The sequence below is a fragment of the Pristiophorus japonicus genome, chromosome 3 (assembly GCF_044704955.1).
Source record: "Pristiophorus japonicus isolate sPriJap1 chromosome 3, sPriJap1.hap1, whole genome shotgun sequence".
In the NCBI taxonomy this organism is placed as follows: domain Eukaryota; kingdom Metazoa; phylum Chordata; class Chondrichthyes; family Pristiophoridae; genus Pristiophorus; species Pristiophorus japonicus.
This window is the reverse complement of record NC_091979.1, coordinates 23,571,430-23,592,258: the sequence shown is the minus strand read 5'-3', so window position 1 is coordinate 23,592,258 and position 20,829 is coordinate 23,571,430. Positions and strand designations below refer to the sequence as shown.

At 46.6% G+C, this 20,829-nt stretch overlaps 1 protein-coding gene and 1 long non-coding RNA gene across 4 annotated transcripts in view; one reads left to right on the top strand and one right to left on the bottom strand.

Moving 5' to 3' along the window:
• Positions 1–17,588, bottom strand: part of LOC139259684 (uncharacterized) — a 63,178-nt gene extending 45,590 nt beyond the window's left edge. For both annotated transcript variants that reach the window (XR_011592630.1, XR_011592631.1), the window contains exon 1: positions 17,415–17,588. This is a non-coding gene — a long non-coding RNA (uncharacterized lncRNA). The remainder of the gene's footprint in view (positions 1–17,414) is intronic.
• The window catches only part of sema5ba (sema domain, seven thrombospondin repeats (type 1 and type 1-like), transmembrane domain (TM) and short cytoplasmic domain, (semaphorin) 5Ba), a 483,409-nt gene that overhangs the window by 284,818 nt on the left and 177,762 nt on the right, over positions 1–20,829 (top strand). For both annotated transcript variants that reach the window (XM_070875254.1, XM_070875253.1), the window contains exons 8-9: positions 2,617–2,830; positions 4,369–4,654. In XM_070875254.1, the coding sequence (XP_070731355.1) occupies positions 2,617–2,830; positions 4,369–4,654 (500 nt within the window). The remainder of the gene's footprint in view (positions 1–2,616; positions 2,831–4,368; positions 4,655–20,829) is intronic.

Here is a 20,829-nt window from a genome sequence, read left to right as displayed (position 1 = left end):
GGACCTTGCACAACAAAATTGCTAATTAGTCCTTTCTCATTACACATCACCCAGTCTAGGACAGCCAGCCCTCTAGTTGGTTCCTCGACATATTGGTCCAGAAAACCATCCCTAATACAGTCCAGGAAATCCTCCTCCATCGTATTGCTACCAGTCTGGTTCACCCAATCTATATGTAGATTAAAGTCACCCATGATAACTGCTGTACCTTTATTGCACGCATCTCTAATTTCTTGTTTGATGCTGTCCCCAACCTCACTACTACTGTTTGGTGGCACCCACTGTATGTGACACATAAGCCACACCTGCAACCTCCAGATGGGACATTGAACCGAGGTCTCATCTGCCCTTTCAGGTTGATGTGAAAGATCCCATGGCACTATTTCAAAGAAGAGCAGAGGAGGTCTCCCCGGTGTCCTGTCCAATATTTATCCCTGAAGCAACATCACTAAAACAGATTTTCCGGTTATGATGTGATTGCTGTTTGCGGGAGCTTGCTGTGCGCAGATTGGCTGCCGCGTTTGTCTCCCTTACAGCAGTTCAGAAGTGCTTCATTGGCTGTAAAGCGCTTTGGGAGTTCCTGAGGTAGTTAAAGGCGCTATATAAACGCAGGTCTTTCTTGTAAAGCAGACTGGTTGAAGGTCTCTACCTGTGCTTTTGTCCTTGAGACTGACCTCGCCATCCTCAGTTCCCTGGTACAGTAGAGCTAGTCGTCCATCATGATTTAATTTGTAACATACACTCATTAGAAAGCTGCCACTGCTTTCTGTTGCGAGACCATTGCGTGTCCACAACAATTCAATAAAGTTAGGAGAATGTTATCAGACACTGTCTACTTGCAACAGTAGAGAGAGAGAAAGTAAAATAGAAAACCTGATAAACAGATAGCGACAACTTGTATTTATATAGCGCCGGTAGCGTCCCCAAGGCGCTTCACAGAAGCGTTATCAAACACAATTTGACACCGAGCCACGTAAATTGATGTTAGAACCGGTGATTAAAAAGTCTGGTCCAAAAAGTAGGTTTTAAATAGCGTCTTAAAGGAGGAGAGTGAGGTAGAGAGGCGGAGAGGTTTAGGGAGGGAGTTCCAGAGCATAGGGCCGAGATGGCTGAAGAGACGGCCACCAGTGGTGGGACGGAGGAAGTCATGGATGCGCAAGAGCCCTGAATTGGAGGAACGCAGCGTTCTCAGGGGGGGGGGGGGGGAGTTGTGGGGCTGGAGGACGTTGCAGAGTTAGGGAGAGGGTGAGGCCATGGAGGGATTTGAAGACAAGGAGGAGAGTTTTACATTTGAGGGGTAGTTGGACCGGGAGTCAATGGGACTTTTTTAAGTCTGCTGCAGAGCTGGAGATGTCGACTCTGGGAGAGGTCAAATAAGGGATGTTGGGGAAGCGGAGGAGGAAAGGGGGAAAACGTGTCCCACTTGGACTTGGACATAGAAACAGTAGGTTAACATGCTGAGTGGAGACCCTTGGTCAGAATGAACCTAATTAATGTATGCAGGTCTGATTTTAGCAAAACTTGTCTTTCTATATATAGCAACTCCTCACACAAAATACAGTTTAGAGCAGGTTACAGGGTGGAGAGGGCGGACAGAATGGTGGTGACGAACGAGGGCTCGGTCGAAGAGGAGGCTTTTGAAAGCACGGGGTGGTGAGTGGCAAGGGGAAGGTGTGTTTGAGTTCCAGGGAACAGGAGTCTAATGAACAGGGGTGCGCCTTGCAGAGAGTGGAGTAGACAGCCCAGGGAGAGAAGAGTGGGCCAGGTTCTGTGGAACCCAGGATAAGGCAAAGACATAGGGCAGGAACTCATTGAGATAAGTTGAGCAAGGCCATGGAAATAATCGAAGACAGAAAGAACGTGTTTATTTATATAATGCTTTTCAAGCCTTCAGGACGTCCCAAATCGCTTCACACCCAATAGAATTCTTTTTGAAGTGTAGTCACTGTTGTAATGTGTGGATTGCGGTAGCCAATTTGCGCACAGCAAGCTCCCATGAACAACAATGAGATAATAACTAGATTATCCGTTTTTTGTAGTGATGTTGGTTGAGGGCTAAATATTGGCTGGGGCACCGGGGGAGAACTCCCCCACTCTTCAGCATAGTGCCGTGGAATCTTTTCCGTCCACCTGAGAGAGCAGACGGGGCCTTGGTTCAACGTTTCATCTGAAAGACGGCACCTCCGACAGTGCAGCGCTCCCTCAGCACAACGCTGGCGGACTGCATTGGCCCGGATAAAGGGGCAGTGGGAGTCCGGGTAAGAATACGGACTACGGGCGCTCTGAAAGTGTCGCAGAGGGTGGAGGCAGCGAGGTCAGGAAGGCGAGTTGGAGAAACTGAGCCTTGGATTAAGCAACGAAAAAAATGTCACAGACCTAAAAGCCGATGCAAGAGCTGGAGGGGGAAGAGGAATGCGTGTCCGAGCAGATTTTGCCGTCGTAACTTCTTTACCATACGATATAAAGATATGACGTCAAAAGAAAGATGGTAACCAATGTCACAGTTCCCAATATCAGGGAGCCAATGAGGAAAGGCAGTGGGGAAAAGTAATATAAGAGCACTTACCCTGGTTGTGTGTGTGTGTGTGTGTGTGTGTGTGTGTTTGCTTCCTGCAGCTTGGTGACCTGAGCCATGTGTTGGACAAGATTAATGGTGTGGCAAGATGTCCCTACGACCCCAGACACAATTCCACGGCCGTGATTACCTCAGAGGGAGAGCTGTACGCAGCCACCGTCATAGACTTCTCGGGTCGTGACCCTGCGATCTATCGTAGTTTGGGCAACGGGCCTCCTTTACGGACTGCTCAGTACAACTCCAAATGGCTCAATGGTAACTAGCAAACTCTAGAGTGCCTTTGTGTGAGCAGATGATTAATAAACGTATCTCTAGCCGACACGAAACACATCTTTTTTTTTTGAGTAAAGGAGGTCTTGGAATTAGGAGCAGCAGTAGTCCATTCGGCCCCTCGAGCCTGCTCCGCTATTCAATAAGATCATAGAAACATAGAAATTCACAGCGCAGAAGGAGGCCATTTCGGCCCATCGTGTCCACGCCAGCCGACAAAGAGCAGCACGGCCCTCGGTCAGCAGCCCTGAAGGTTACATATAAACCTATGAACAATGACGGAAAGTCGAAGAGCACCCGGCCCAACCAGTCCGCCCCACACAACTGTGACACCGCTTACACTGAAACATTCTACACTCCACCCCAAACCGGAGCCATGTGATCATGGCTGATCTTCTACCTCAACTCCACTCTCCTGCACTTTCCCCATATCCCTTGATTCCCTTAATATCCAAAAATCTAGCGATCTCCATCTTGTCGATGCAGGGTGGATTAACGGACTGTGCCGTGTCATACAGCCCAGTCGCACCTTTGGGTCCCGGTCCAGCAACGCCTCGATTTTAAAATTCTCATCCTTGTTTTTAAATCCCTCCATGAACTCGCCCCCCCCCTCCCTATCTCTGCAACCTCCTCCAGCCCCACAAGCCCCCCCGCCCCCAAACATCCCATTTTGCTGCCGACTTTCTGGCTAGGCTTGTCCACACTCGTCCACACAACTGCCAAATTAATCCCCCAGCCCACCAACCGCAAACCCCCCGCCCCCCCCCCCCCCCCCCCCCACCACTCTCTGGTTCGGCTGGCAGCTTGCTAGTATTCACCGGGAAGCTTATCGAACGTATTTTAATGGTGCCCAAACCTCTAGATGGTTGAGATCTCCCAGATTAATCCATCATGGGGGCTCTTTGCCGAATTTGCACCCATTTGGCTCAATATCTCACCAAACGCCTGAATCGAGGTACCAAAATTATAATATTGGGAGAGATACAATGGAGGCCTTCCCTGCCTTTATTTCCCCCTCCTCCGCCGCCCCCCACCCCCCCCACCCCCACCCAACATGGCTGAACACTGTGTCAGCTGTGGCTCAGTGGGTAGCAACCTTGCCTGAGTCAGAACGTTGTGGGACTTGAGCGCAAAAAAAATCAACGCTGACAATCCAGTGCAGTGCTGTGGGAGCGCCGCACTGTCGGAGGTGCCGTCTTTTGGATGAGACATTAAATCGAGGCCCCGTCTGTTCTCTCAGGTGGACGTAAAAGATCCTGGCACTATTTCGAAGAAGAGGAGAAGGGTTATTCCCAGTGTCCTGGCCAATATTTATCCCTCAATCAACATAACAAAAACAGATTATCTGGTCATTATCAAAGTGCTGTTTGCGGGAGCTTGCTGTGCGCAAATTGGCTGCCTTGTTTCCCATATTACAACAGTGACTACGCTCCAAAAGTACTTATTTGGTTGTAAAGCGCTTTGAGACGTTCGGTGGCCGTGAATGGCGTGATATAATTGCAAGTCTTTTCTCCCTTCTGCAGAACCAAACTTCATCTCGGCGTACGATATCGGCCTGTTCATCTACTTCTTCTTCCGCGAGAACGGCGTGGAGAACGACTGCGGCAAGACGGTCTACTCCCGCGTCGGGCGGGTGTGCAGGAACGACATCGGGGGCCGCTTCCTGCTGGAGGACACGTGGACCACCTTCATGAAGGCCAGGCTCAACTGCTCGCGGGCGGGGGAGATCCCGTTTTACTACAACGAGTTGCAGAGCATGTTCTACCTCCCCGAGCAGGACCTCATCTACGGCATCTTCACAACCAACGTGTAAGTGCACGGTGAATCCGTAACGGCACACCGATCTCCCGAGAGCAAGTGGCATTTTCAGGTGAAGCGGGGCTGGGTTGGGTGGGGTCTAATTAGGCCGAGGGGTTGGGGAGGGGGGAGGAAGGGGCAAGGGGGTGGTGAAGATGTCTTTCAACCGCCCCATTTTAAAGTCTATGGGGGGGGTGGAAATTCGGTATCTCCCGCTGTGAGGCGGTGAAGGCCAACTTTAGCGCCGGGCGATGTCTACCGCCCCAAAGTGGGATATTCAGTTGTATCGCCTCAAGAGGAGAGAAACGTTGCACACTCCTCCTCGGGTGTTAACGGAGCGACAGCGCAGGAGGCCAGCTACAATTTTTTGGTGCTCCGGAATGCCATGCATCCTGGCGACTGAAGATGGAAAAAAAAATCCCGGTGAAAATTTCGGTAAACTTCACCCACACTTCCCCACTGCTGCAACACGTAAATAGAAGGTGTGAAAAGCTGAAATGTCATGTTGCCTTGCACTCCGGACGATGTCGACCCGGGATTGTCCCCTGGGACCGACTGCTTTCCCCGGTCGGTTTCAGCGTCAGGCCTTACCGCAGGCGGCGAAAGTAAATTTTCCATACCCGCGACTATGGGGGCGTGGCACGCTAGGTGACATCACCCAGTGGGCGGGGCTAGCGAGCACAGCACAAACTGTCAGCGCCACCGCTAAACCTTCACTGAAGTCCACGGCAGGAGCTGACAGCGCGGAGTGGGCGGGAGGTCTTTGCAGCCCCTTTGCGCCCCTGACTGGCGGTAATGGTGGCGTTAATCAACCGAATTTCAGCCCCTAAATATTCTGTCCATATTTGTCATAGAATCTCACAGCACAGTAGAAAGTCTTTCACCTCATCGAGCCTGTGCCGACTCTTTGAACGAACTTTCCACAGTTAGTCCCACTCCCCCCTGCTCTTTCCCCATAGCCCTGCAAATGGTTCCAATTTCCTTTTGAAATCATGTCTAGCTAACCTGATTGAGTTTTTTGATGAGGTAACAGAGAGGGTTGATGAGGGGCAATGCGGTTGATGCGGTGTACATGGACTTCCAAATGGCTTCTGCTAAAGGGCCACATAATAGGCTTGCCAGCAAAGTTGAAGCCCATGGAATAAAAGGGGACACTGGCAGCATGGATACAAAATTAGCTAAGTGACAGGAAACAGAGAGTAGTGGTGAATGGTTGTTATTCAGACTGGAGGAAGGTATAGTAGGAGCACTGCGTTTCTTGATATATATTAATGACTTGGACTTTGGTGTGCCGGGCACAATTTCAAAATTTGCAGATGACACAAATCTTGGAAGTATAGTGAACAGTGAGGAGGGTAGTGATAGACTTCAAAAGGACATAGACAGGCTGGTAAAATGGGCGGGCAGGTGGCAGATGAAATTTAGCAAAGAAAAGTGCGAAGTGATACATTTAAGTAGGAAGGTGAGGCAATATAAACTAAATGGTATAAGTTTAAAGGGATGAACTGAGAGACCTGGGAATGTATGTGTACAAATTGCTAAAGGTGGCAGGGCAGGTTGAGAAAGCGGTTAAGAAAGCTGGGATATTCTGGGCTTCATGAATAGAGGCATAGAGTACAAAAGCATGGAAGTTATGACAAACATAGAAACATAGAAACATAGAAAATAGGTGCAGGAGTAGGTGATTCGGCCCTTCGAGTCTGCACCACCATTCAATAAGATCATGGCTGATCATTCCCTCAGTACCCCTTTCCTGCTTTCTCTCCATACCCCTTGATCCCTTTAGCCGTAAGGGCCATATCTAACTCCCTCTTGAATATATCCAATGAATTGGCATCAACAACTCTCTGCGGCAGGGAATTCCACAGGTTAACAACTCTCTGAGTGAAGAAGTTTCTCCTCATCTCAGTCCTAAATGGCCTACCCTTTATCCTAAGACTGTGTACCCTAGTTCTGGATTTCCCCAACAACGGGAACATTCTACCTACATCTAACCTGCCCATCCCGTCAGAAACTTATATGTTTCGATGAGATCCCCTCTCATCCTTCTAAACTCCAATGTGTACAGGCCCAGTTGATCCAGTCTCTCCTCATATGTCAGTCCAGCCATCCCTGGAATCAGTCTGGTGAACCTTTGCTGCACTCCCTCAATAGCAAGAACATCCTTCCTCAGATTAGGAGACCAAAACTGAACACAATATTCCATGTGAGGCCTCACCAAGGCCCTGTACAACTGCAGTAAGACCTCCCTGCTCCTATACTCAAATCCCCGAGCTATGGCGGCCAACATATCATTAACCTTCTTCACCGCCTGCTGTACCTGTATGCCAACTTTCAATGACTGATGAACCATGACACCCAGGTCTCATTGCACCTCCCCTTTTCCTAATCTGCCGCCATTCAGATAATATTCTGTCTTCGTGTTTTTGCCCCCAAAGTGGATAACCTCACATTTATCCACATTATACTGCATCTGCCATGCATTTGCCCACTCAGCTAACCTGTCCAAGTCACCCTGCAGCCTCTTACCGTCCCCCTCACAGCTCACACCACCATCCAATTTAGTGTCATCTGCAAACTTGGAGATATTACACTCAATTCCTTCGTCTAAATCATTGATGTATATTGTAAATAGCTGGGGTCCCAGGACTGAGCCATGTGGCACTCCACTAGTCACTGCCTGCCATTCTGAAAAGGACCCGTTTATCCTGATTCTCTGCTTCCTGTCTGCCAACCAGTTCTCTATCCACGTCAGTATATTACCCCCAATACCATGTGCTTTGATTTTGCACACCAATCTCTTGTGTGGGACCTTGTCAACAGCGTTTTGAAAGTCCAAATACACCACATCCACTGGTTCTCCCTTGTCCGTTCTGCTAGTTACATCCTCAAAGAATTCCAGAAGATGTGTCAAGCATGATTTCCCCTTCATAAATCCATGCTGACTTGGACCGATCCTGTCACTGCTTTCCAAATTCGCTGCTATTTCATCCTTAATAATTGATTCCAACATTTTCCACACTACTGATGTCAGGCTAACCGGTCTATAATTACCTGCCTTCTCTCTCCCTCCCTTTTTAAAAAGTGGTGTTACATTAGCTACCCTCTAGTCCATAGGAACTGATCCAGAGTCGATAGAATGTTGGAAAATGATCACCAATGCATCCACTATTTCTAGGGCCACTTCCTTAAGTACTCTGGGATGCAGACTATCAAACCCTGGGGATTTATCAGCCTTCAATCCCTTGAATTTCCCCAACACAATTTCCCGCCGAATAAGGATATCCTTCAGTTCCTCCTTCTCACTAGACCCTCGGTCCCCTAGTACTTCCGGAAGGTTATTTGTGTCTTCCTTCGTGAAGACAGAACCAAAGTATTTATTCAATTGGTCTGCCATTTCTTTGTTCCCCATTATAAATTCACCTGAATCCGACTGCAAGGGACCTACGTTTGTCTTCACTAACCTTTTTCTCTTCACATATCTATAGAAGCTTTTGCAGTCAGTTTTTATGTTCCCGGCAAGCTTCTTCTCGTACTCTATTTTCCCTCTCTTAATTAAACCCTTTGTCCTCCTCTGCTGAATTCTAAATTTCTCCCAGTCCTCAGGTTTGTTGCTTTTTCTGGCCAATTTATATGCCTCTTCCTTGGATTTAACACTATCCTTAATTTCCCTTGTTCGCCACAGTTGAACCACCTTCCCCATTTTATGTTTACTCCAGACAGGGATGTACAATTGTTGAAGTTCATCCATGTGATCTTTAAATGTTTGCCATTGCCTATCCACCGTCAATCCTTTAAGTATCATTTGCCAGTCTATTCTATCCAATTCACGCCTGAAACCATCGAAGTTACCTTTCCTTAAGTTCAGGACACCAGTTTCTGAATTAACTCCATCTTAATAAAGAATTCTACCATGTTATGGTCACTCTTTCCCAAGGGGCCTCGCACAACAAGATTGCTAATTAGTCCTTTCTCATTACACATCACCCAGTCCAGGATGGCCAGCTCCTGGTTGGTTCCTCGACATATTGGTCTAGAAAGTCATCCCTAATACACTCCAGGAAATCCTCCTCCACCGCATTGCTACCAGTTTGGTTAACCCAGTCAATATGTAGATTAAAGTCACCCATGATAACTGCTGTACCTTTATTGCACGCATCCCTAATTTCTTGTTTGATGCTGTCCCCAACCTCACTACTACTGTTTGGTGGTCTGTACACAACTCCCACTAGCGTTTTCTGCCCTTTGATATTCCGTAGCTCCACCCATACTGATTACACATCATCCAAGCTAATGTCCTTCCTTACTATTGCAATAATTTCCTCTTTAACCAGCAATGCCACCCCGCCTCCTTTTCCTTTCTGTCTATCCTTCCTGAATGTTGAATACCCCTGGATGTTGAGTTTCCAGCCTTGGTCACCCTGGAGTCATGTCTCCGTGATGCCAATTACATCATACCCGTTAACTGTTATCTGCGCAGTTAATTCGTCCACCTTATTCCGAATACTCCTCGCATTGAGGCACAGAGTCTTCAGGCTTGTCTTTCTAACACACTTTGCCCTTTTAGAATTTTGCTGTAATGTGGCCCTTTTTGCTTTTTGCCTTAGGTTTCTCTGCCCTCCACTTTTACTTTTCTTCTTTCTATCTTATTCTTCTGCCCCCATTCTACTTCCCTCTGTCTCCCTGCATAGGTTCCCATCCCCCTGCCATATTAGTTTAACTCTTCCCCGGCAGCACGAGCAAACATTCCCACAGCTTGTACTGGTCCCACCTCCCCCAGAACCGGTTCCAATGTCCCAGGAATTTGAATCCCTCCCTTCTGCACCACTCCTCAAGCCACATATTCATCTGAGCTATCTTGCGATTCCTACTCTGACTAGCACGTGGCACTGGTAGCAATCCTGAGCTTACTACTTTTGAGGTCCTACCTTTTTATTTAGCTCCTAGGTCCCTAAATTCATCTTGTAGGACCTCATCCCATTTTTTACCTATATCGTTGTTACCTATATGCACCACGACAACTGGCTGTTCACCTTCCCTTTTCAGAATGCCCTGCACCCGCTCCAAGACATGCTTGACCCTTGCACCAGGGAGACAACATACCATCCTGGAGTCTCGGTTGCGGCCGCAGAAATGTCTATCTATTCCCCTTACATTTGAATCTCCTATCACTATAGCTCTCCCACTCTTATTCCTGCCTTCCTGTGCAGCAGAGCCAACCACGGTGCCATGAACTTGGATGCTGCTGCCCTCCCCTGATGAGTCATCCCCCTCAACAGTACCCAAAGCGGTGTATCTGTTTTGCAGGGGGATGACCGCAGGGGACCCCTGCACTACCTTCCTTCCACTGCTCTTCCTGCTGGCCACCCATACCCTATCTGGCTGTGTACCCTTTACCTGCGGTAAGCCCAACTCACTAAACGTGCTATTCACGTCATTCTCAACATCGTGGATGCTCCAGAGTGAATCCACCCGCAGCTCCAGTGCCGTAATGTGGTCCGTCAGGAGCTGGAGGTGGATGCACTTCCCACACACGTAGTCGTCAGGGACACCGGAAGCTTCCCTGACTTCCCACATAGTACAGGAGGAGCATAACATGTGTCCGAGCTCTTCTGCAATGACTTAACCCTTAGATAAACTTAAATTGGCAACAACAATGCTGAAGGTTACTTACTGATAAAGAAAAGAAAAAGAAAAACTACTTACCAATCACCAGCCAATCACTTACTCACTCGGCTGTGACGTCACCTTTCGATTTCTTTCTACTTCTTTTTTGCCTCCCTGATGCAGCTGCACCAGCTGGCCTCTCCGTCGCTGGCCTCTTGTAGGCCTCTCCGACGTCCCGCTCCACCTCGACTCCCTGCTGGGCCTCCCGACCCGACGCTGGCCTCTTGTAGGCCACTCCGACGTCCCGCTCCACCTCGACTCCCTGCTGATGGTCCCGACTCGACGCTGGCCTCTTGTAGGCCTCTCCGACATCCCGCTCCGCCTCCTCGAGTCCCCGCTGGGCCTCCCGACTCGACGCTGGCCTGTTGTAGGCCTCTCCGACGTCCCACTCCGCCCATGGCTGATCACGCAACTTCAGTACCCCATTCCTGCTTTCTCTCCATACCCCTTGATCCCTTTAGCTGAAGGGCCACATCTAACTCCCTTTTGAATATATCTAACCAACTGGCCTCAACAACTTTCTGTGGTAGAGAATTCCACAGGTTCACCACTCTCTGAGTGAAGAAGTTTTTCCTCATCTCAGTTCTAAATGGCTTACCCCTTATCCTTCGACTGTGACCCCTGGTTCTGGACCTCCCCAACATCGGGAACATTCTTCCTGCATCTAACCTGTCCCCTCCCGTCAGAATTTTATATGTTTCTATGAGATCCCCTCTCATTCTTCTAAATTCCAGTGAATATAAGCCTAGTCGATCCAGTCTTTCTTCATATGTCAGTCCTGTCATCCCGGGCATTAGTCTGGTGAACCTTCGCTGCACTCCCTCAATAGCAAGAATGTCCTTCCTCAGATTAGGAGACCAAAACTATACACAATATTCAACGTGTGGCCTCACCAAGGCCCTGTACAACTGTAGTAAGACCTCCCTCTACAACCTCTATATAACCTTTCAAGCAGTGCATTCCAGATCGTAACAACTCACGACATAAAAAAACATTCTCCTCATCTTCCCCCTGGCGTTTTTGACATTTCATCTGTGTCCTCTGGTATACTGACCCTCCTGCCACTGGAAACAGTTTCTCCCTATTTATTCTACCAAAACCCAACATAATTTTGAAAACCTCTTAAATTTCCCCTTAACCTTCTCTGCTCCATGGAGAGCAATCCTAGCTGATCTAAACTCTCCACATAACTTAAGACCTGGTGCTATTCTAGAAAATCTCCCCACCCTCTGTGAGGCCTTGACATCCTTCCAAAAGTACGGTGCCTAATCTGAGGAAGGACGTTCTTGCTATTGAGGGAGTGCAGCGAAGGTTCACCAGACTGATTCCCGGGATGGCAGGACTGACATATGAAGAAAGACTGGATCGACTAGGCTTATGTTCACTGAAATTTAGAAGAATGAGAGGAGATCTCCATCAGAAACATATAAAATTCTTATGGGATTGGACAGATTAGATGCAGGAAGAATGTGCATAAGAATTAGGAACAGGAGTTGGCCATCTAGCCCCTCGAGCCTGCTCCGCCATTCAACAAGATCATGGCTGATCTGGCCGTGGACTCAGCTCCACTTACCCGCCCGCTCCCCATAACCCTTAATTCCCTTATTAGTTAAAAAACTATCTATCTGTGACTTGAATACATTCAATGAGCTAGCCTCAACTGCTTCCTTGGGCAGAGAATTCCACAGATTCACAACCCTCTGGGAGAAGAAATTCCTTCTCAACTCGGTTTTAAATTGGCTCCCCCGTATTTTGAGGCTGTGCCCCTAATTTCCCGATGTTGGGGAAGTCCAGAGCCAGGAGTCACAGTCTTAAGGATAAGGGGTAAGCCATTTACGACCGAGATGAGGAGAAACTTCTTCACTCAGAGAATTGTGAACCTGTGCAATTCTCTACCACAGAAAGTTGTTGAGGCCAGTTCGTTTGATATATTCAAAAGGGAGTTAGATGTGGCCTTATGGCTAAAGGGATCAAGGACTATGGAGAGAAAGCAGGAATGGGGTACTGAAGTTGCATGATCAGCCATGATCATATTGAATGGTGGTGCAGGCTCGAAGGGCCGAATGACCTACTCCTGCATCTACTTTCTATGTTTCTATGTGCCCAGAATTGGACACAATAGTCCAGCTGAGACTGAACCAGTGATTTATAAAGATTTAGCAGAACTGCCTTGCTTTTGTAATCTATGCCTCTATTTATAAAGTACATGGTGTTAGTTTAACAGTCTTCTCAACTTGTTCTGCCACCTTCAAAGATTTGTGTATTTATATTCCCACCAGAAATTCCTATATTCACATTCATAACAGAAACTTGCCATGTTGTAATTATACTCTCCTTCCAGTGTGACAACTTCCCATTATAAATGTGGACATTAGAATTTATAATGGAAAACGTTGACAGAAAGTGCACACAGGTGTTAGATTTTTAATGTATATTATTTTTATATATCTACTGGAGTAAATATGACCAACCTTCATCATTGTTACAACCTTGTGCTAACTCGCACCAAGTCCCGCTCACCCATCTCCCCTGTGCCCGCTGACCTACATTGGCTCCCGGTTAAACAACCCGATTTTAATATTCTCATCTTTGTTTTCAAATCCATCCATGGCCTTAAACCTCTCTATCTGTGTAATCTCCTCCTTCCAGCCCTATAATCTCCCTATACCTCTGCGCTCCACCTATTCTGGACTAGTGAACTTCCCTGATTTTAATCGCTCCACCATTGGTGGCCGTGCCTTCAGCTGTATTATATCTTCAGTAACTCACAAACACACACAGCCTTAAGATAACAGAACAGTCCAGAACTGTGTCAGGTGACCTGTTCCCTTCCTTATTATAAACAGCACTGGCTGCAGTGCCACAGGAGTCCAAAGGTGGAGCTATATATATTACACTTCTCCCTCCTTAATGAAGAAGTAATTATAACAAACGATCATCATACATAACTTGCAGGGTTATTCATTACAAAAGATTTTGCCATAACAAGCTTAACCACTTGTTTTCTGTTTCGAAGCGGATATCTTCGCTCTCGAACAGAACCTTCCAAACATGGTGTCGAATTTAAACTCATTCGAGGCTGATCCTGAGGAAAGTTTTCCTCTAAGGGATGTCCTTGATTTCCATTTGAACTCTCTCTAACTTCAGACTGTTTGTCTGTCTGACCGAACTCAGACTTAAATTCTGACTTCCTCTTGGATTTGTTTCCAGTATATTGGATGTAGGATATGCTACTGGTGTGTCAAATGAGTCAGAAATAATTGAATCATACCCACCTTCAACTACTTTCACGTCTGTAGATAAAATATGAGCAATGTAAACAAACCTAACCTGTCCATGATCAAACATCTTGAGCAAGTATGGTCGAGGACCACATATCTTCACCATTCTTCCTAGTAACCACTTCACCCATTTATGGTGATGGTTCACTCTCACCTTCTGATTTAATTTCACACTTCTCTCTTTTACTCTACCTCTATCATGATTCTCTTTCTGTCTTAATTGTGTCTCTTCTACGGACTGTGCCAAGTTTGGTTTTAACGAGAATCTGGTTCGTGGTTGTCGTTTGAGAAACAACTCTGCTGGTGTTCTACCAGTTGTTGTAGGAGGAGTATTACGATACGTAATTAGAAAATTAGTCAATTTGTGGTCCAATGACAGCTGTCGTTTCTTTGGATTTGGATCCAAATCTGTTTTATGAGGGCACGTTTTACAATTTGTACAGTGCACTCTGCCGCACCATTCGAAGCAGGGTAGTACGGTGGAACCTTGGTATGTTTCACACCATTTTTGCTCGTGAACTGTGCAAATTCTTCTGAATGAAATTGTGGTCCATTATCAGAAACAATTTCTTCTGGAAGACTAAATGAAGAAAATAATCTTTGTAAAATGTCTAACGTTTTACTTGTTGTTATTTTCCACATTGGAAACACCTCGACCCACTTCGAATGGCTATCAATCACAATGAACAATTGTTGTCTTTCTAGCTCAGCAAAATAAATATGTAGTCTTTGCCACACCCTGGGAGGCCATTTCCATGGCTGTAATGGTACTGATGGTGGTTACTTGCTTACCGATTGACATGTCATACACTGACTGACGATGTACTCTATCTTTATCAAGACCTGGCCACCATAAGTAACTGCGTGCAAAACTCTTGGTCAAGCACATTCCTAGGTGCTGATCATGGAGGTCTCCTAATAATTTGGACCTGAATTTATTTGGTATAACCACTCTTGCACCCCACATGATACAATCTTTATCGACTGATAATTCATTCCTACTAATGAAGAATGGATGACTATCTTTGTCTGTTACCTGGTTTGGCCATCCATTTGCAATGCACTCATACACCTTTGACATCACTGGGTCACGTTTGGTTGCTCTACCAATCTCTTCAGCTGTGACTGGCAGTTCATCAATGTATGAAAAATAAAACGCTTCTTCCCTATCGGGTGTAACTTGTGATGTGGAAGGCAATCTAGACATAGCATCAGCATTACTGTGATCAGCTGATCGTCTGTATTTAATATCATATGTATATGCTGACAAAATCAAAGCCCATCTCTGCAGCTAATGTTGGAACTGGGAACTTTGGATGGAGGATGGCTGTCAGGGGCTTATGGTCCGTAACGATGGTAAACTTATGACCATACAAGTATTTCTGAAAATTCTCGACCCCAAAAATTAATGCCAAAGCTTCCCTTCCGATTTGCGCATAATTATGCTCACTGGCACTGAGAGTGCGTGAAGCAAAAGCAGTCGGTCTCTCCTCCCCACTACGTAATACATGAGCGATCACTGCCTCAGCTCCATACGGAAAGGCATCACGTGCAAGCTTGATCTCCTTAGATACATCATAGTGAACTAACATGGTGCTCTCTACCAATTTTCTTTTACACTCCTTGAATGCTGTATCGCATTCTTCTGACCACTTCCAATTGACCTGTTTTTTTCAATCGTTCATTCAGTGGATATAACACTGTAGCCAAATTTGGTAGGAACTTCCCATAATAGTTCAAAAGACCCCAAAATGATTGAACTTCAGTGACATTTTTGGGACTGGGTGAATTTCTGATTGCATTCCCTTGGTTGGATGTAAACCATCTTTGTCTACTCTGTACCCTAAGTACTCCACTGAATTTTTAAATAACTCACACCTGCGAGCAGACACTCGTATTCTGAGCTTCTCTAGCCTTTTGAGGACTTAATTCAATATATTATTATGAATTTGCCTCTTTGGTGCTGAAATTAGTATGTAATCTAAATAACATATTATCCCTTCAGTACCTTGCAAAATCTGGTTCATTACCCCTTGGAACATGGTAGGGGCAGAAGACACTCCAAACGGTAGCCTATTAAATTGATATAGGCCTAGATGAGTATTTATAGTCAAGCATGACTTGGACTCCTCATCTAGTTCAAGCTGTAAGCAGGCAGGCATTCGTAAGATCCAACTTGGAGAAGATCTGACCACCTGTCAGCGTTGTGAACAAATAAATCTTCTACATTTGGCAATGTATTGGGAGATTACCCTCTAGAACCTGGTTTACGGTTACTTTATAATCACTACACAACCTTACTTTACCATCGGAATTAGGTACAACAACAATGGATGTAGCCCAATTACATAGATCTATCTTTGAAATAATGTTCTCAGTCTCTAGTCTTTTGAGTTCCTGCTCAACTTTCACCTTGCGTGCATATGGTACAGGACGTGGCTTGCAGTAAACCGATCTAGTGTCCTTCTGTACCCTGACACTTGCCTTGAAGCCTTGGATCAGACTGCCTGTTTCTCAGAACACCTTCGGATAATTCTTGATGACATCATCCTTTGATGCAAATCTCGTTTCAACACGAAAAATATCACTCTAATCTAGCTTCAGTGATCCCAACCAATTTCTTCCTAGTAAGGCAGACATGTCTCCTGCCACTACTATTAGAGGCAAGCTCTGTAATTGATCCTTGTAATTCACCGGTACGGTGATATGGCCTACCACAGGAATGTTCTCTCCCGAGTAGCCTCGCAGCTCTATCTTGGATTTCTCCAATGGGAAATCACACAATTTGTCGAGGTATAGCGACTCCGGTACTACAGTCACGGATGCACCAGTGTCGATTTCCGTGGGTATCTTGGTTCCTGCAACATCTATGTGTATTATGATACTTTTCAAATCTTTTAACCTCGTGCTCCTGATGATGTGTAGCTCTAAAATATCCTGGTCCTGTTGTTTTTCTCCCATGCTATGTAGACTCTGGGGATTTCTACTGATAGCTTTGAAAGCCGGTTTACCCTTCAGTCGGCATGCCTTCGCAAGATGCCCAGTTTTCCTGCAGATAAAGCACTCTGCCTTCACATATGGACAACTTTGAGCAATGTGTTGTCCCAGGCACCAATAGCAGGACTTCAATGCTCTGTTACCATTGCCAGTTTCTGAGACCTTGGGGCCCAACTGCCTTTTACTTTTAACCTGCAGGCGATTCACCTCGGTTGTCTGACGACTGGAAATAGTATGAAATTCTCAAAAATATTGGTCGGCCATGTTCATTGACATAGCTGTCTGACACACTAAATCAAAAGTCAAGTTAGGAGTTGTCATTAACTTTCTTTTGATCACATCATTTTTCATTCCACAAGCAAAACGGTCACACAATGCTCGGTCCTGAAAGTTTCTGAAAATACAGTGAAGAGATAGCTTTTTTAATGCTACAATGTACTCACTGATATTTTCTTCAGTTAACTGATCTTGTATTCTGAAACGATAACTTTCAGCAATTTCCAGAGACTCAGGGCTGTAGTGCTGAATCTGCTTAAGAGTTGTGTCCTTTGGCTTGACAGGCACAAGCACATTTTTCAGGGTTTCATACACCTCGGGCCCTTCTTCAGTTAAGATACTAGCCCTTTTTTCGTTCCAACACCACCCGGTTATGGTTTTCATCATTGGGGACGTCAATGATATTATTTGCGGTGAAAAACATTTCTCGACGCTCCACATACGCTCCGAAACTTTCACGGTCGCATTCACACTCCCCCAAATGCCCTATTATTCCCATAGGCGCGGCCATCTGGACTCTGGCAGTTCAAACAAGCGTGCTTGTAACTTACCTTGGATTTGTAGCTGTTAATCAAAACTGAGAAGCTCTCAAAGTCTCTCCGTCGGTTGGCTGAATCCTCCACCAACAAAAGTTGCAGCTTTTTTTATCCGCTTTATCCCATCTTCATCGCCATTGTTATATCTTCAGTAACTCACAAACACACACACACAGCCTTAAGATGGCAGAACACTCCGGAACTCTGTCAGGTGACCTGTTTCCCTTCTTTGTTATAAACAGCACTGGCTGTAGTGCCACAGGAATCCACAGGTGGAGCTATATATATCTCAAGCTGCCTGGGCCCCAAGCTCTGGAATTCCCACCCTAAACCTCCCCGTCTCTCTACCTCTCTTTCCTCCTTTAAAATGCTCCTTAAAACCTACCTCTTTCACCTGCCCTAATATCTTATATATCAAATTTTGTTTTGGCTTGGTAACATTCCTGTGAAGCGTCTTGGGACCTTTTATTACGTTAAAGGCGCTATATACATACAGGTTGTTGCTGGGTGAGAATGAAGACTTAAAGTACAACAGATGTTTCTGCTAAGGATCCAATACAATATTTGAAATATTTTGGCTCCTGACGAAAGCTCCTTACCTCTGAAACAGGTGAAGATGAATAATGATCATTCCTTTCCACCACTTCCTCAACAATTTGGCTTTGGGAGCAAGCCTTTAGCATTGCCAACTCTGAGTCTGAGGAGCAAAGGTTCAAACCCCACTCCAGATGGTCCTGAGGAGTGTTAAACCAGAGCTCTGGTTCCAAATTCTGGGTAGACTACCAGCGGGAGGCTCGTACCTGGTGGGGTGCGTGTGCATGTGCGTGGCACTCTCCCCATTGCATCTCCTCTTCAGTCCTTCCCTGCCTTTATTTTCCCCACCTTCCTCACCTACCACCCCCCCCCCCCCCAACATGGTTGAACACAGTGTCAGCTGTGGCTCAGTGGGTAGCTCACCCTCACCTCTGAGTGAGGTTCACTCCAGGGACTTGAGCACAAAAAAATCTAGGCTGACACTCCAGTGCAGTGCTGAGGGAGCGCTGCACTGTCGGAGGTGCCGTCTTTTGGATGAGATGTTAAACCGAAGTCCCATTTGCTCTCTCAAGTGGATGTAAAAGATCCCACGGCATTATTTCGAAGAAGAGCAGGGGGTGAGTTATCCCCGGTGTCCTGGGCCAATATTTGTCCCTCAATCAAATTCACTAAAACAGATTATCTGGTCATTATCACATTGCTGTTTGTGGGAGCTTGCTGTGCGCAAATTGGCTGCTGCGTTTCCCACATTACAACATGTGACTACACTCCAAAAGTTTAATTGGCTGTAAAGCGCTTTGAGACGTTCGGTGGTCGTGAAAGGCGCTATATAAATGCAAGTCTTTCTTTAATAGGTGGAAAATTTACGAGTGCAGATTGTTGATGCCTGAACCAGATGTGTTTCTTTTCCCCTCAGTGCTGGTTAAACGTTACTCTACTTCTATAACTAAAACAAAAATTTAAAGTGTTTGAAAAGGTCTTTAGACTGGAGGGGGAAATACTGGAGAATGGAACTTTTTCACCCAGCTGAGGGATTCTAGGTTGAGCATTGGCACGTGTCAGAGAGCGTCTGGAATTAGCAGCTCTGCTCAGAGTCTGCTCTCTCTGCTGGAACTCGGTTCCACTGGGGTGGAGGCTGCCAAGAAAGCGAAGCATTTTTGACCCCAAATGGCTCTCATTTCTTTTTTCCCTGGCCGCGATTCAGATGTGCGGCTTGAGAACCCAAGGGTAGAAATTGGAGCGTTCTCTGTTAGTCGAGTAAAAATGTCGAGGGTGCGGGGCCCAGAAGAGCCGAGGGCCCAGGGGCACCACGAGCCAGCCCACACTGTGATATGTGTGCACACTGGGTCCGTGCAGCAGAGCTGGTCTCCAGTCGTCCTGGTTCAACCCTTGCCACTGGATAAAGGCCGAGCTCTGTCGAGCCCGTGTGGTGGCTGATGTGCAACGGTCGCCACACGTTAAAAAAATCCACGCACAGGCATCTCCCACCCTCTCAACTGGAGTTGAGGACTGTTCAGTGAAACATCAGTGAACTCATGTGGAAGCAAGTCATCCTCGTTTGAGGGACCGCCTATGATGACAGTGATGATGATGTTAGTCGCGTATACGCGATAACCTTGTCTGTTTTTCACATGGAACATAAAACCTTCGTTACCCGTAGTTGCTTTTCTTACAAAAAAGGGACAACACTTCTCATGAGCTCCAGGTGGAGTTCAGTTCCTCAGACACCTCAATACGGCTCTATTTATTTTTGTTCGAACGATGCAGACTGTGGGGCGATATGACAGAAGCGATTAAAATTGTGAAAGGAGGGGCAGGTTAACCGGAAGCAGATTGTCTCCAGTAATTGATGGGCTGAGAACAAGGTGGGGGCCACCAATATATGATTAAACGCCAGAGATTTAAAACAGACGAACAAGGAAAACTTCTTTGCCCACAGGGAGCTGTGAGGCCGTGGAATTGGCTTGGCGGGTTAGCGATTGGGGCAGAAGCTATGTCAGCGCTCTCTCTCGAGAAAAAAATGGGATGAAGGAATTTGGGAACAAGGTGGACAATTTGTTCAGAACGCAAGTTCTTTCTGTTTCCATTGATTGAATGAAAAAAAGAAAGACCTGTATTTGTATAGTACCTTTCACGACCACTGGACGTCTCAAAGCGCTTTACAGCCAATGAAGTACTTTTGGAGTGTAGCCACTGTTGTAAATGGGGAGAAGAGCAAAGCTGGTGCAGGGATCAGCAGCATCCAGTGTTGAAATGACCAACAGCAACAACTTGCATTCACATAGCGCCTTTAATGTAGTAAAACATCCCAAGGCGCTTCACAGGAAAGTTATCAAACAAAGTTTGACACTGAGCCACATAAGACACATGGTCAAAGAGGTAGGTTTTAAGGAGCGTCTTAAAAGAAGGAGAGAGGAGAGACGGAGAGGTTTAGGGAGGGAATTCCAGAGCTCAGGGCCCAGGCAGCTGAAAGCACGGCCGCCAATGGTGGAGCGATTAAAATCGGGGTTGCGCAAGACGCCAGAATTGGAGGAGCACTGATATCTGGGAGGGTTGTAGGGAGGTTACAGAGATAGGGAGGGGCGAGGCCATGGAGGGATTTGTGCACCCAGACAAGAAAGGTCCCAGCTTCAATGTTTGGTCTCTTGCCGGGTCAGCTGATCTCGGCCGTGTCGGTTGATCTCGCTGGGTCAGCTGATCTCGGCCGGGTCAGCTGATCTCGCCGGGTCACCTGTTCTCCACTGGGTTAGCGGTTAGGATGTTACAGTTGGCCCTCACTGGCCTAAAGGAGCCGTGCGCATTACGCTGGAACTGTGTCGTGCCAAAGTTGACTCATCTGGCTACCCTTAATTTTGAATTCATCTGGCACACTAATCGCCAAGCTGTCACTTTTAGT